At 40.2% G+C, this 13,811-nt stretch overlaps 1 protein-coding gene across 4 annotated transcripts in view; it reads left to right on the top strand.

The window, feature by feature from the left end:
* Positions 1–13,811, top strand: part of SAMD12 (sterile alpha motif domain containing 12) — a 173,423-nt gene that overhangs the window by 82,805 nt on the left and 76,807 nt on the right. For 3 of the 4 annotated variants that reach the window (XR_010610276.1, XM_065668846.1, XM_065668847.1), the window contains exons 4-5: positions 2,959–3,099; positions 13,514–13,585. Coding sequence is in view for 3 of the 4 variants with exons in the window: in XM_065668846.1 (XP_065524918.1) it covers positions 2,959–3,099; positions 13,514–13,585 (213 nt within the window). In the remaining variant the exon portion in view is untranslated. The remainder of the gene's footprint in view (positions 1–2,958; positions 3,100–13,513; positions 13,586–13,811) is intronic. The other variant, XM_065668848.1, reaches the window with a different exon arrangement.

The following is a 13,811-nucleotide window of genomic DNA, read 5'->3' as shown; positions in this document are numbered from 1 at the left end:
TGCATTCTATCCAGCTCTCTCTGAGAATTAAAAATCTACCACCATTTTTTACTGTATAGCTGTCTAACCGTGATGCTTGTCAAAATGACCATCTTGTGTGTATGTTTATTAATGTCCTTTGTTAATCTTCTCTTTTATGAAGAAAATAGATCTTCTTGAGATCCTTCATGCAGATTGTTTCATAGAATCACAGAACAGCTGATATTAGAAGGCATCTCTGGCAATATCTAGTCCAGCCCCTACTCAAAGCAGGGGCAACTACAGCTGGTGTCTCAGGACTTTGTTAGTCAGGTTTTGTGTGCTTACAAAGACAGAGACTCTACAACCTCTCTGGACAGCCTGTTTCAATGTTCAATAACCCTCACAGAGATCTTAGCACCAAATGATAAGTCTTTCCAATATGCAGAGTACAGGAAGCATGACAGTGAAGCATCTGAAATCAAAAGCTGATTGTCAGGACCTTGGCCTTAGTAACTAATTGGCTTTGGGGACTGATACAGGAATTAGCAGTATCTTTTCAAAGGGCTGACTTAATACCAGAGTAAAAAAATTTACCATTTCTGACTTGCAAGTTGTTGTTCTGAGTGTTGAAAGAAGAAAGTACGGGGAGGATTGAATTTTCTTAGTGCAGGTCGCTTACTGCATTCTTGGAATGCCACAGTTGGATGTTCGTCTTCTCCCCTCATCACTGCCTCAACACATCACATTGGACTTGGTGCAAGAAAGAGTTAATTTAAGGCAACTTGTGCAAGTTGCTGCAGATAGTATGAATCAGAGACATTTTTTTCCAATGGCATGATGCTTTGAGCCCAAGCCACAGAGGAACTGGCATTCAGGAGTCGAAAAGAGACGTCTCTGTTTTGTGCATACTCAACTTCCAAAGGCAGTGACTGGGATAGAAAACCAGTCTGAATATGGAATAGAGTTGCCCAGAGGAAGTAAAGAGTAGTGACTGTATCCATGGCCAAAAAGAGGTGGAGGGCACTGGATGAGATGCATGGCCTCTGTCTTTTCATATTACTGCTGCTGACTCCCTGCCCTAAGTGACCTGCATGTTGGCACTCTTTAAACTGATGACTTGTTTATTTTTGTTTGCTTTCAGTTGCTAGATTGACATTACAGACCATACTCTTGGACTGCTGTACATCCTTTATAAATTGCTTTAAGATGTTTCAGTGTGATAAGATGATATAAAAATTGAAGTCGTTATTACTATCTGTATCACCAAGGGAATTGGACAGCTGGCATTGAACTGCAAGAGATTAATTTTTGTAGTTTCTTGTTACATTAACCCGTAGAATTCTTCTTTTTATGATTTCAAAGCAAGTTTTTCTAATCAAAAGGTCATCCTCCACAGTGTGTAGTGTTTGAGAGACATGGAAGGGCAGAAAATGTTTGAACCCTGTCATTTTTTATCTGATCAATAACCTCTTGCTTTATTAATAGTAATATCCCATTATTCTGCATTGCATTGTATCAAGATACCACTAACTGCTTGGTTTGTGGTAAATATAATGTGTCCCTTTAAATTCTTGGCATTTCTCTTGATTTTTTTAATTAAAATAATAATAAAAATTCTGTACTCGTTGTTGTGTAAGGAAAGAGATTGAATAAGGGCCTTATCGTGCTGTCTTGGGTAACGCTTCAGGATGAGCTAAATTTTAGCATTCATCCAAAAGCCACAGTAATAGTAGCACAGAGGCTGCTGTGTTGCAGAGAGTGTAACTTGCTCTTCACTGTCTTCTTCCGCTTTCAGAATAAAGCCTGAGAAATCAAAGATGATATTTTTAGTAATTAAAAAACACAATCAGAACTAGAGAGGTAAAAAATTGAGTCTGTGTAAAAAGCAAACCAAACCACATGCCATTTTCCAAGGTAGTGTCCATGTAGCTCCAGTGTCATATGCCAGTATTGGCAAGGGCACCTTTGGATATCAAATGTACGTACTGGGAACCAAGGGTCAGTAGGGAGCTGCAGGGCACTCCTCCCTGGGCTAGCGCACAGCAGTGATGAAGACCAAAGTAAGTTTTGGTTTTCTTCCTAAGGTAAAACTCTGCCTGATGCCGTGGTTCTCTGCTTGGTCCGAATACTTCTTTAGTGTTGTCTGAGCCACTGCACGGTTTATGTACAGCATGGTGATGCCCAAAAGATGGAGTTAGAGTTCTACTAGGAGCATCTGGGGCGTGTGGAATAGTTTGATTGTTTTCAACAGCCACAGTCTGCATGGGTTCATGGTTCAACATTGTCCTAAAGGTAAAGAGATGTCATGAACTGAGAGTGGTTGCCTGCAAAGACAACCACAAAGACTTCTTAGTTGGGCAAATGTCTTTTTATAGTTGGACAAACATCCTTTTCAGGAATGATTTAGCCATAACTAGTAGTGTGAAGGGAAATCTCTGGCTCTTTTTCCTGCTTTGCTGTGATAGGATACTGCTGAGAGGGATTTGGAAGGCTGGACACAAAGTACAGGGCCCTTCTGAAAAGTTATTCTGTTACACTATGAATTGCAATGATATTCGTCCTCAGTATGCCTTAAATTGATTAAATTGGTAACATTCACTTTCACTGGTGGTTTCCTGACAGTAATGTAGACACTTCAAAATAGGTGATAGTCTATAGGCATCTGGACCAACTGTAGACTTAAAGGGGATATCCTGCCTGTGGGAGACCAACTGGCTCTGAAGAACAGCAGTTGGAAATGGCACAAGATACCTATTTTATATGCCTTAATGCCTCACAAAACACCAAAACAATACAGAAAATCAAAAGAAAAGGGAGGAGTTGAATATAGATCTCTGACAGTAAGGAACTACTGATGAAACTGATGAAGCAATAACCTCTCAGACTGAGGTATTTCAGGGCTGAGATTTTTTTCTATAGCAAATTATCCTGTCAGAGTAAGAATATTGCATTAATGGAAACCCTTGGGTGATTTTTCTTTTTGCCTTTTGCATCCAGGCCGTGCTTTGCTGAGGCTTACTGACAAAAAGCTTGAACGAATGGGCATTGCCCAGGAAAGCCTGCGACAGCACATTCTGCAGCAAGTCCTTCAGCTGAAGGTGAGAGAAGAAGTCCGAAACCTCCAGCTGCTTACACAAGGTATGAAAAATAGTGTTGATATGGACAGTTATTGAGGTCAGGCAGGAGAAGTCTGCCTGAGGGCATAAAAAGTGACTTGATTTTCTGCCGCAAGAAATGATGCGTGAAAATGTCTCATAGATTCCACGTGCTTTCCAAGGTGGCAACAAAAAGTAAAATAATGCATAAATAAATAGAGATATTCAGCTGCCTGTTTTGCATGATGAATAGGCTCCATCTACAGCCTGATGGTAGTCTTATTTAACTGTCTGCTTACTAATATGAAAATAATTACATATAAAGGACACAAGTAATGAACATACTGGCTTTACAGACATTTTGCATTAATTGCTTACTTTCGGTGTTAGATAAAAGAGTAATCTCTGTAACCTGTATTATGGTAAGAGTTGTCAGTGGAAAATTACCTGTTAGACACTGGGTTTTTGTATGTTGGAGTAATTTTATTGACTTGAATAGAGTTGCTTCTAATTTATGCTGCTAAGAAAACTCAAAACTGGGCTCAATATGGAGATTTTGATTAGACAAGGAAGAAGGAATAACAAAAAAGCTTGAACATATTTTCCAAATGAGGGTAAGATGGTTTATGATGACTCGTGTTATTAGCTCTCTGTTAAGGCTTTCAGCAGCTGTAGTAACTTGAAAGAAGAGCAATTATTCTGGTAACAGTGTAGAGAACATGTAGAGACACTCTACTGCAATAGAAATTATCTGCAATAATTTCTCACTGTTGAATGTTGTTGAGTAGTCCAGTGCAATAGCATAAACCTGATACTTCTGTGGTGTTTTGGTTCAGTGTCCATTATATGTCACATAATATGAAAAATATAGTGTTCTTTAGTACATGCACCGTATTTTTAACAAAATGTCCTTCACACATGACACTGTTCCTGATTAAGCCTTGCTCGCTGTGTTTGGGGAGAAAGTCTCTGATTAGTTGAGTAAGCTGCATTTTATCTCAAAGAGCTGATGTCTCAACTGAATTGTTCCTTCAGGCTTGGTGTCTTGTGGATTGTGATGAGGAGCTTTTGGTCTCCTTCATTTTGCTGTGATCTGTGAATATGAGCTTACCTCATCTCGGCTCATGTCAAAGGCAGGGCACATGCTGGAGCATCCCTATCTTTCTCAGATGTTTAAAAATGTTCATTTTTCCTTCAGCTATTCATCCTTTCATCCATTATTCCTATGTCCTTTTCTTCAGTATTGGCTGGGTTCTCTCTTCCCCTACGTCTAAAGTGTTACTTGAGAGTTTGCCGATCTGAAGAGCTCTGGTCACCAGCCATCAGTTTTAGGCCTGCTTACAGAAGCTGGGATTTTGTTGATAAGGGACAATGAGGATGTACTAGCTACAGATTTGGGTCAGTTGATGGCTGCAGTCCAGATAGATTTCTCCATAAACCTATATTTGGCATTGAGAACTGTGTGTTTCCAGGCTTCTCCTTTATTGTTTCCCTGTGCTCCCCTCTGGACACATCAGCTGATGTATGAGTCACGTTCAGTCGGAGAGTGGCGACTGCCATGTCAGGAATTCAGGGCAGCATCCTTTGAGATCCATTCCTTGCCTGAGCAGTTGAGGATACAATTTTGGACTTTGGTAAGAGGATGATATCGCTTCATTTACACCAAGTCAGAGCGTGTGTCTGTTGGAAGTGCTTGTTGCAAGCACTAAGGTTAAGATACAATTTCTCAATTACAATGCAGTCTGTAAAGCTGTGTGCATGTCAGTTGTTCTCCAAAACAGGTTCTGTCCTCTTGCCCAGTTTCTTCAAACTGTGTCTACTCATATTCTTACTATGGTTTATACATTCCTAATCCAGGTTGCTACTGGAATAGCTTTCTGTGGGTGCTTTTCTATTTTGAAGAACATTTGGAGAACACTTTTTTCTCTGAAAAGTAGCATATTTGCATGCCAGCAGTTTCTGCCTTTTGGAAATTCCACTTGCAAAATGCAGGTCACAGTGTAACTATTGCTACACTGTGCTTTACTGTCCTCCAAAATGTCCTCCAAAAAGAGGGGAAAAAAAGCCGTCTGTCTCTTAGTGCACAACTCAGGAGATCTTTAAGTGAAAGAAGCCGTTAAAACCCCTTTCTGAGTTAATTTAGCACACAAGCAATGAGGTCCTAATTCAGAGCCCATTGATGTCGGTGAAAAGACTTCCACTGACTTCAGCTCATACCTCAATTGAAGCTGGAGCAAACAGGGAAAGTTGTAAAAGAGCATTATGTGATACTTAGCAGATATTTTAAGTGGGTTTGTATTCTGTTGTCTGCAGAGAAAGTTAACCTCATTTTGAAAACTCAGGAGAGAACTGGCATTCTTTTCTCCTCCCGTTTCAGAAAATGACTTAAAACTGTGCCATTCTTCATTCAGGACACACCATCCAGGCTGTTCCGGGATCTTAAAGCCAGAATAGTATGTGATTGTGTAATAGAAGGCTTGTCTTGAGTTTGAGGAAGACTTTTGTTTGGAGTAAGAACTGCCTGATTGAGGCTATTATCAGCAGAAACGCTATTCCATCCTCTGCTAGGATAGAAGGGCACAGGCCGAGCTACTGATCTGTGCTTTTTCCCCAGACTTAGAGATGTTGAGGAACTAATTTGACAAAATATCTTCGAATGTCTCTTGGGGAGAGCTGCACGCTGTTGGAAACACCATTATTGTACTGTTATCGCTGTAAGCCTGAGTTGAAAGATCATTGTAAAAAAGCCTTACATAACTACACAGAGAAGGAGGAAGTTACTTTGAGATTTTTCATTGTGAGTCCTGCTTTTGGCTGGCATAGAAGGGACTGTCCTCAAAGTGGTAGAACAGTGCTATGTGTGATTCTGATCAAAGTATCCATAGACAGCAACCTGCTAATAGGGCTGAGTTTAAGAAGCATATTTGGATTAAATGATACCTGCATTCAAAGTGATGTCGGGCCCCCTTCTAAGCTCCTTGTGAGTTTCATAGAGGGCAAAGTGCTACCTGAATATGCTGCCAGGCCACAGAATGTGCCAAATCTTCTTCAAAAATATCTCTCCTGCTAGCAAAATGTGCTAGAATAAGGTTTTATGCTTCATTGAAAGCCATCACAGCTGTTGATACCTGCTGAAGTTATTTCTTCAGTAAGTTTTCTGCTCATCATGCCCTGGTGCTCTAAAAACATATGTGCCCAAAACATATGTGCCCAATAATAACCGCAATAAGGCCAATTTTTTCCTGCCTTCAATTTCCAAAATAGTCCCATTCAGGACCTGTTATACTACCTTAGCACTGTGTTCTTCCAGGAAGGGAACTAGAGTGCCTTCAAAGATGCATTTCATCTTCTAAGAGAAGATGAAGTAAAAGCCATGTATTATTCTAGAGATGGATCATTCACTGGGTTTTCGAGGAACCTTATAACAGAAACATTGCCTTCAAGGTCCATGTGATGAATAAAATAGGACCCTCAGCTGAAATGTGTTATAAAGATTTTTACAGCATTGTTAGCGTCTTAATTCTAGAGTAAAAGCAGGATTGATCAAAATCTGAGCTGTTTGGCACTGAACCTTCCCCAGCTGTCAGAAACATGATGCTAGTTCCTGTTCACCTTATCTGCTTCTTCCTTGTGAATGTTGAAGGAGGGAGGAACCTGAGCACTGCCATTCCAGCTTGCAGCACTGCATGCGAGAAGATTTGTTGTCATTTTGCATGATCAAAGCCTTGAAATACCAGACTCATTCCCTTCTTGTGAATTCTCACATACGAAGGCCTTTCCTGCTGTGGTGGCTCCAATACACAGTATGAATGATTGAGGATTACGCACCTGCCTAAAAAGGGACTTGAGTGGTGAGAAAATCTGAGAACATGGGATGTTGCAAAGCGCAGGAATAGAAGGTCATTTGGAGTTAAGAGAAGACAGTTGCAGCTTGCTGTCCCCTTGCTGTGTAGGTTTTATAGATACTGTGGTACCTGAATTGCCACTGCCTACTGTCCTTCCACCTCTCTTGAAGAAGTGTTATAGAATCATAGAATTGTTTGGGTTGGAAAGGACCTGAAGATCATCTAGTTCCAACCCCCCTGCCATGGGCAGGGAAACCTCACACTAGACCATCCCACACAAGGCTCTGTCCAACCTGGCCTTGAACACTGCCAGGGATGGAGCATTTACCATTTCTTTGGGCAGTCCATTCCACTGCCTCATCACCCTCACAGTAAAGAACTTCTTCCTTATATCCAGCCTAAACTTCCCTGTTTAAGTTTTAACCCGTTACCCCTTGTCCTGTCACTACAGTCCCCAATGAAGAGTCGCTCCCCAGCACCCTTAGAGCCCCCCTTCCCATACTGGAAGGCTGCTATGAGGTCCCCACGCAGCCTTCTCTTCTCCAGGCTGAACAGCCCCAACTTCCTCAGCCTATCTTCATGCAGGAGGTGCTCCAGTCCCCTGATCATCCTCGTGGCCCTCCTCTGGACTTGTTCCAACAGTTCCATGTCCTCCTTATGTTGAGGACACCAGTACTGCACACAGTGCTCCAGGTGAGGTCTCACGAGAGCAGAGTGTTGCTTGAGATCAGCACATTTCTTTGTCATCCCTGTAAAGAAGTCAGAACAACTGATGTTTGTGAGAGACAGTCATCCTGTTACACTTCCAGGATGTACTGTTTTCTTTCCTGGGTATGTTCTGGACTCAAGGTTTTGGCACCCGAGGAATCATGAGTTCCTTCCACCAGAAATACTCCTTTTCTTGTCTGTGAAAAACAGCAGATGTTGCCTGTGCGAGCGCTCCAGGTAGGCAGTGTGTTTGCCTGCCCAGGCAGCTGCTGGGGGAAGTGTGTAACACTTGAGGAATCTCCGTTCCATGTCCCTGTGGTGGTGCTCAGAGGCGTGCAGCATTTGAAATGCTGACTGTCCTCTTACCAGGCACCCCTGCTTTTGTTTTGTCTTGACCTCACCTTTTTCTTCTCCCTAACCCCAAAGCTTCCAGCTCGTCCGGAAGGGCCTTTCTTCTTCCAGCATGAATTACTATGCAAATGTTTCTTGCATATGCTGCATATGTGGCATCTATCCAAGGTACAGAAAACAACATTGATATTTCAGAAGAGCTCAAGAAAACTTAATTCCCAGCTGATTTCCTTTGCTGTGCTCTTGTTATACTTCAAAATGTCTGAGAGACCCTGTGAGTTACCCACAAAGTACAGCATGGAAAAACTGTCATAAATTACCCCAAAGCAGTAATTTATCCCTTATCATAGCATCAGAAATGTGTTCCAGGACTCAACATGCAAAATGACTTGATTATAAGTAAATAAATCCTAACCTTCTTCTTGATATGGTTTAATTTTCCCTGTACATCCATATCTCTTTTATTTCTTTCCATTCTATATCCATTTTTTTCCTGTACCACTGTAACAATCATAGCACTTGTACTTAACACTGCTCTTCAAGACTGCAAAACTGTGCTGCCATCCATTAGATTACAAAAGAACAGTATTTGTTGGTATGTTTTCCACTTGCAGTCAAGGACATTTCCAGCTCTTACAGGGGACACAGGCTCTGAAGTCAGAAGCTGTAGTTGTTTCTGAGACGTCTTTCAGACGCTGTTAAGACTTCTGAAGTCAATTTTTTTCAGGTTACAAGTGTGCACTAAGGGGTTCTCTATAGTTTTCATTTGTTTTAGTTGAAGCATAGTATAGTGTACAGAGTGTGTATCTGAGTGCAGATAAAATGCTTAAAATATATGCGTCAGTGATGATAAATACCAAATTCCATCCATGGCACCAGTTACTTGAATTTCATGTGGCTGGTTTCTAACTCAAGGAATATACTTTGTGGTGCAATCAATGGTCCCTGTTAGACCATTGAATTACTATGGTTCTGTTCGTTACCTTTCAGCTATTGCTGTGATGCAGTTACATATTCATATCAAATAACTGAGTGATTCAGCTGACAGGTAAAATAAGTTCCAGTACACTGGACAATACATTGTAATGCACTCTGGATAGGCTTAGCACAGAATTGTCCTTCAACATGTATCGTATATTAGTTTGGAGCGTGAATAAGGAAATGTGGCAACTATGAAATCTGTATTGATGAACTTCTATAGCACGACTTTAGCTGTATAATATTATGATGTGCTTGCATTTTTATGTGTTTCTATAAATAATATTACAACAGTCTCCTGGGAATGTAGTATTAGCTGCTTTGTATGATTGCAAGGTCATGCTTGCAGTTGTCTGGCTTTCTTGTTATTTTATTAATGTTGATTTTTTTTGTTGTTCATTCCTGCTTTTCACATTTCTCAGAAGTCAGTCTACAGGAAAATTTAGTCTGGACAGTTAAGTCCTTCTGAGCTAATGCCTACCCAAAACTGTCTTACACATTTGATAAATAGATATTGCATATACATATATACACACACACATATATGTACGTATTCCCACACTCATGTAAATTGGAAAGAGAAAAAAGAATTTTGCTCAAGGTTTAAGAAAAAAAATAAACTATTGCTGTTTGTGCTGCAGCCATTCAGGAAAGACTTTCAACTAAATAGGAAAGTTTGGGCAGGCAGAGGCTGTGATTTAACAACAGCTGTTTGTGATCAGTGCCAGTAGAAATCACTTGTTTTCACCCAGCCGAAAAGAAGAGGCTGGTAAAAGGGATTCCAGGAATAGGTACAGTCTTTCACACAGAGTTTAAATACATCAAATCTACATATTGTAGCATGGTGCCATTTACAATGTAACATATTTGTCATTTCTAATAAGATTTTCCAGAAATCAGACATAGAAGAAAATTAGAGTTGATAGTTGTTTTAGAAAAGAATTGAGGAAATCGAAGCGCCAGCTATAATTCAGACCCCTTAGAAAGTACACAGGAATTTTCACTGCTGGGCTTCTGGCTCAAAACCTGACTGACTTCACCAGCTAACATCTTTATGGTCAAACTGAGTGGATAATGTTGGAAGGAATAAATGCCATTGTTGGTCACATCCAGTATCCCCTATCTCAGTGTCCATCCATGGCAGTAGCAGATGCTGCTTAGGCAGAGCCCAGAACCCTGGCCTCTCTCTGTGGTCCCATCCCCTTGGGCTCCCCAGCATCCAGAATTACTGCATTAGGAAGATTACTTCCCTGCCTAATTCTTTTAGTATCCATTGAGTATCTGTCTCATTGTTACGAAACAAATTTTCAGAACAAGTTTTTTTACAAACCAGAACATAATTACTGGCAGCCTCAGTGGTGCCAAAAGCACCAAAGCCTAACTTGGCATGCCTTCAGTTGTGTATCTTCTGCCTTCCACAGAGACTGTAAGCCATCCTACTGTAGTGTGCATGCAGTAGTAGTTACACATCCTCTATTTCACCAGTGACACATCAGACACATTAGATGAATTATACCTGTTGCTCTCCAGTCATTATTACAGAAGCTCAGGATGGCTGCCAGATGTATTTGTCTACATGGTAGGTGACCAAAGTTAAGCAAGATCAGTTCCCACTCACTATGCTAGATGTAAATGTCTACACTGGAAAAAGCTGGTCTGAAAACTGGACGAATTTCCCCCTTCGCTCATCGTTCTGATTTTATGAAACTGGTGTTGCTGATGCCTGCATGAATGCGTTCTATTTGCAAAGTGTTTCACTATATTGGCACTTCTAACAAACATGAAAGTCACTTAAAGCCTTTTTGAAAAGGTAAAATAAAGTTTTGCTGTTTTGAATCCCTGAAGGTGAACATTGCCAAATAGTTCAAAAGCATTTTTCTTCCTGTTGTTACTAGCATTTATAGCCTGTGCAATAAAGATTTATAATTACGGGAAAGATTCAAGGGAGGCTGGAGAAAAACCCTCACCTTGTTATGCCTTTGTGAAGTTACTTTTCTAAGTTGTGTAAAAAGAAGCTGTTTTATTTAAAAGCTTCTCTTTTTCTCCTTTTTTTCCTTTATTCACATTCTTTAAAAGCTTTTCTGTAATGTAATTTTAAAAATGAATGTGGTTCTATTCAAATAAAAGTTTACTTTTAATGGCTTTTACGCTTCGTATGATAGAGCACCTTCATTTACTTAGTTATACACAGGCAGCCAGCAGTGTTATGAACTGTTCCTTTATTACTAAGCAGTATGCAGATCTCTGGCATCTTCCATAAGGGAAAGGGTGTTCGTTTTTAAATTCTTTATTTGACATGCTCATAAAGCACAGGTACGAGCCCATTATTTTATGACATGCTCAAGTATGATTAATAATTTTAACCATGCTGGTTCCCCCTCAAGATCAATAATATAGAATTTTTCCAGTCACTATTTGAATGGATTTTAATTGAAATTGATTCCCTATAAAATAATAAATTGAAGTGTAATAACAATGAGCTTGTGGTCCTTGACATTAAGGAGTTCTGAACTCTAACAAAACTCTGAACAGTTTTCAAAAAGTACCTGGTTTTCTTCTATGCAGTCGAAGTACTCATAAAGCACCTCTATGATTTTTATGTCAGTGCCCAGTCCAGCAGGTGATGGCATCAGTACAGCAGCTTTAATTTACAACATGGAAATGGGGCAGGGAATTGCTGTGGGTTTTTTTAAGGAGTATTTTCTATTTGCAGCTCATCTACAGTTGGATTGTGTGATCCTGAAATGTAAATACATATTGTTATGCATTGTGTTACATTTGAGGGTTTTGTCAGTAAAAATACCCCCCATGCACCTGACTTATTGTTACCTGTACAAAGAAAGGATATAGTAAGGAAATCTGCTGTGAGTAGCTCTCTAAGAACTTCAGTGTTTTTCCAAAGGTACCATTTGTGAGGACACTGAGTAAGTCTTTGACTGTTTTTCTCAGTGTCAGAGCAATGAGTTGAAGTTTAGGCAGTATGTACATGGCAGTACCACACAGTTCTGAAGCTCCTCGACCACACTAAGGTTTCATCCACATCCTAGAATTTATTCTCAGTTCACCTTATCCATATTGTTAGAAAAGTGGTTGGTTTACATACATTTGTCTTGTACAGTGACTTCCACCTGAAGATAACCTGCTTAGAAAAGAGCCAGACTCGTGAATGTGCACATCATGTTATATCCAGACAGCCTGGTATAAAACTCTGACTTGGCATACTCGCTCAACTATACAGGAGGGCTGGAGCTGTCATCCTCAGGAACTATAGGCATAGGCAAGGTGGAGACTTTAGTACATGAACAAAAAGGCATGTCAAGGTTCTTCAAGCTTGAGCGCAGTCTGAAGGCATATACATTGACATGGTTTTAGAGTTTTGAGTCCTCTCCACTAGAAACAGCATTCAGATCTTCCCAGTCAGTTCATCTGGGATACCCAGCTACCAAGCCAATCAGCTGACATTTGATGATGTGAGATGGAGCTGAAGCAACTCCAACACCTCAGCATTAAAACAAGTAATTTTGCCATATTCCTTTATTTTTCACTGAGACCAGTTGGGAAGCTTATTGTCTGTGACGTGAGCTGGCAGACTCTGAAGTTCAGTTCTTGGGGTTTTTTTGTGTTGAGAGACCACTGTTGTGTAGGACTTTCAAGAGCTGTTTTTTGAGAGAAAAACCTGAAAGAAACAAAGGTCTTGCACAGCAGAAAGAGGAGGTTCTTACTGATTATGCCTTTGTTCAGGCAGCAGTATTGCAAAGCTGCTGTGGTTAAAATTTACTCTCCAAAGTCCTCTAAGCCATATTAGTTTTGTTCTCTTTCCTCTTTGGCATATGTAAGAGGTAGAGATGGAGAAGGAATGGTAATCACATTTCCTTCTTTCTTTAAAATGTTAGGCCATTCCACTTGTCTTGAGAAGTAGAGAGGAAAGACATCTTTCTTACTGTATTTCTTTTGGTCTTCCATTCCTTTAAGAACTCCTGAGTAACTGAGGTTGTTAAAGATTAGTATTTCCTGCTCTAGTTTTCTTTTGATTTTCCTTTAGCCAGAGTGTTTAGAGGACTTACAGGACTACAGTGGTCTGGTGAGGAATTTCTTTAGCTTGTTCCAGACTGTAACTCTGTGGAACATTTTTCAGCCATTCTTTGTGTTTTTCTGTCATAAGGTGCCAAGATGGTCCAGCCGTTATTTAAAGAACCTTGGATGCTGGAAGGAGCAATCAGCATCATCTAAGACAATGGACTGGCTTTTAAAAGTGTCCTGTAAATAGGGATGCAGATAGACCTTTGAAAATTCCATATGCTGTACACTCCCATGGTGTCATAATTCTTGGTTCAAATTTTAAAGACTTTGAAGCGAATAAACTGTATTTCAGATGGAAGGGAGAGGAAAGAGGGAGGGAGGGACGGTCCTACCTTTAAAGCTCCACTGACAAATCAGTTGTCACATGCCTAGTTTCTGAATGGATCTTTCTCTAGACTCAAGAATTGCTTTAATGTGTCCAGCAGTGCAGCTGGCATCCATTCTGTTACAGCTGTTGACTGTGACACTAACCACTGATATTGTTGACTTTTGTAGATCTCTACTTAAACCTGGAGCATGGTTTTTTGAGGGTCATAGAAAAGCAGCCAGCCCTTACAGCCCATCAAGGTAATGAATGTCTTTTTGCTGGGGTGTATCTTCATAAAATGAGACATCTATGAGCTTTTTCTGTCTTTTTCTAGAAATGTTTCCTTTAGATATATAGGTTTTTTTCAGCTATCATCATGAAAACCGTGGTTTATTTTCTTCTAATCCTAATAAGCTCTAAGAGAATTATTATTTACTGATACTCGCTTGCTAGAACTGTTTGCTGATAAATTTTCTTTCTCTCTTC

Source organism: Lathamus discolor, chromosome 2 (assembly GCF_037157495.1).
Source record: "Lathamus discolor isolate bLatDis1 chromosome 2, bLatDis1.hap1, whole genome shotgun sequence".
NCBI lineage: Eukaryota > Metazoa > Chordata > Aves > Psittaciformes > Psittacidae > Lathamus > Lathamus discolor.
This window is presented reverse-complemented; position numbering and strand designations above follow the sequence as displayed.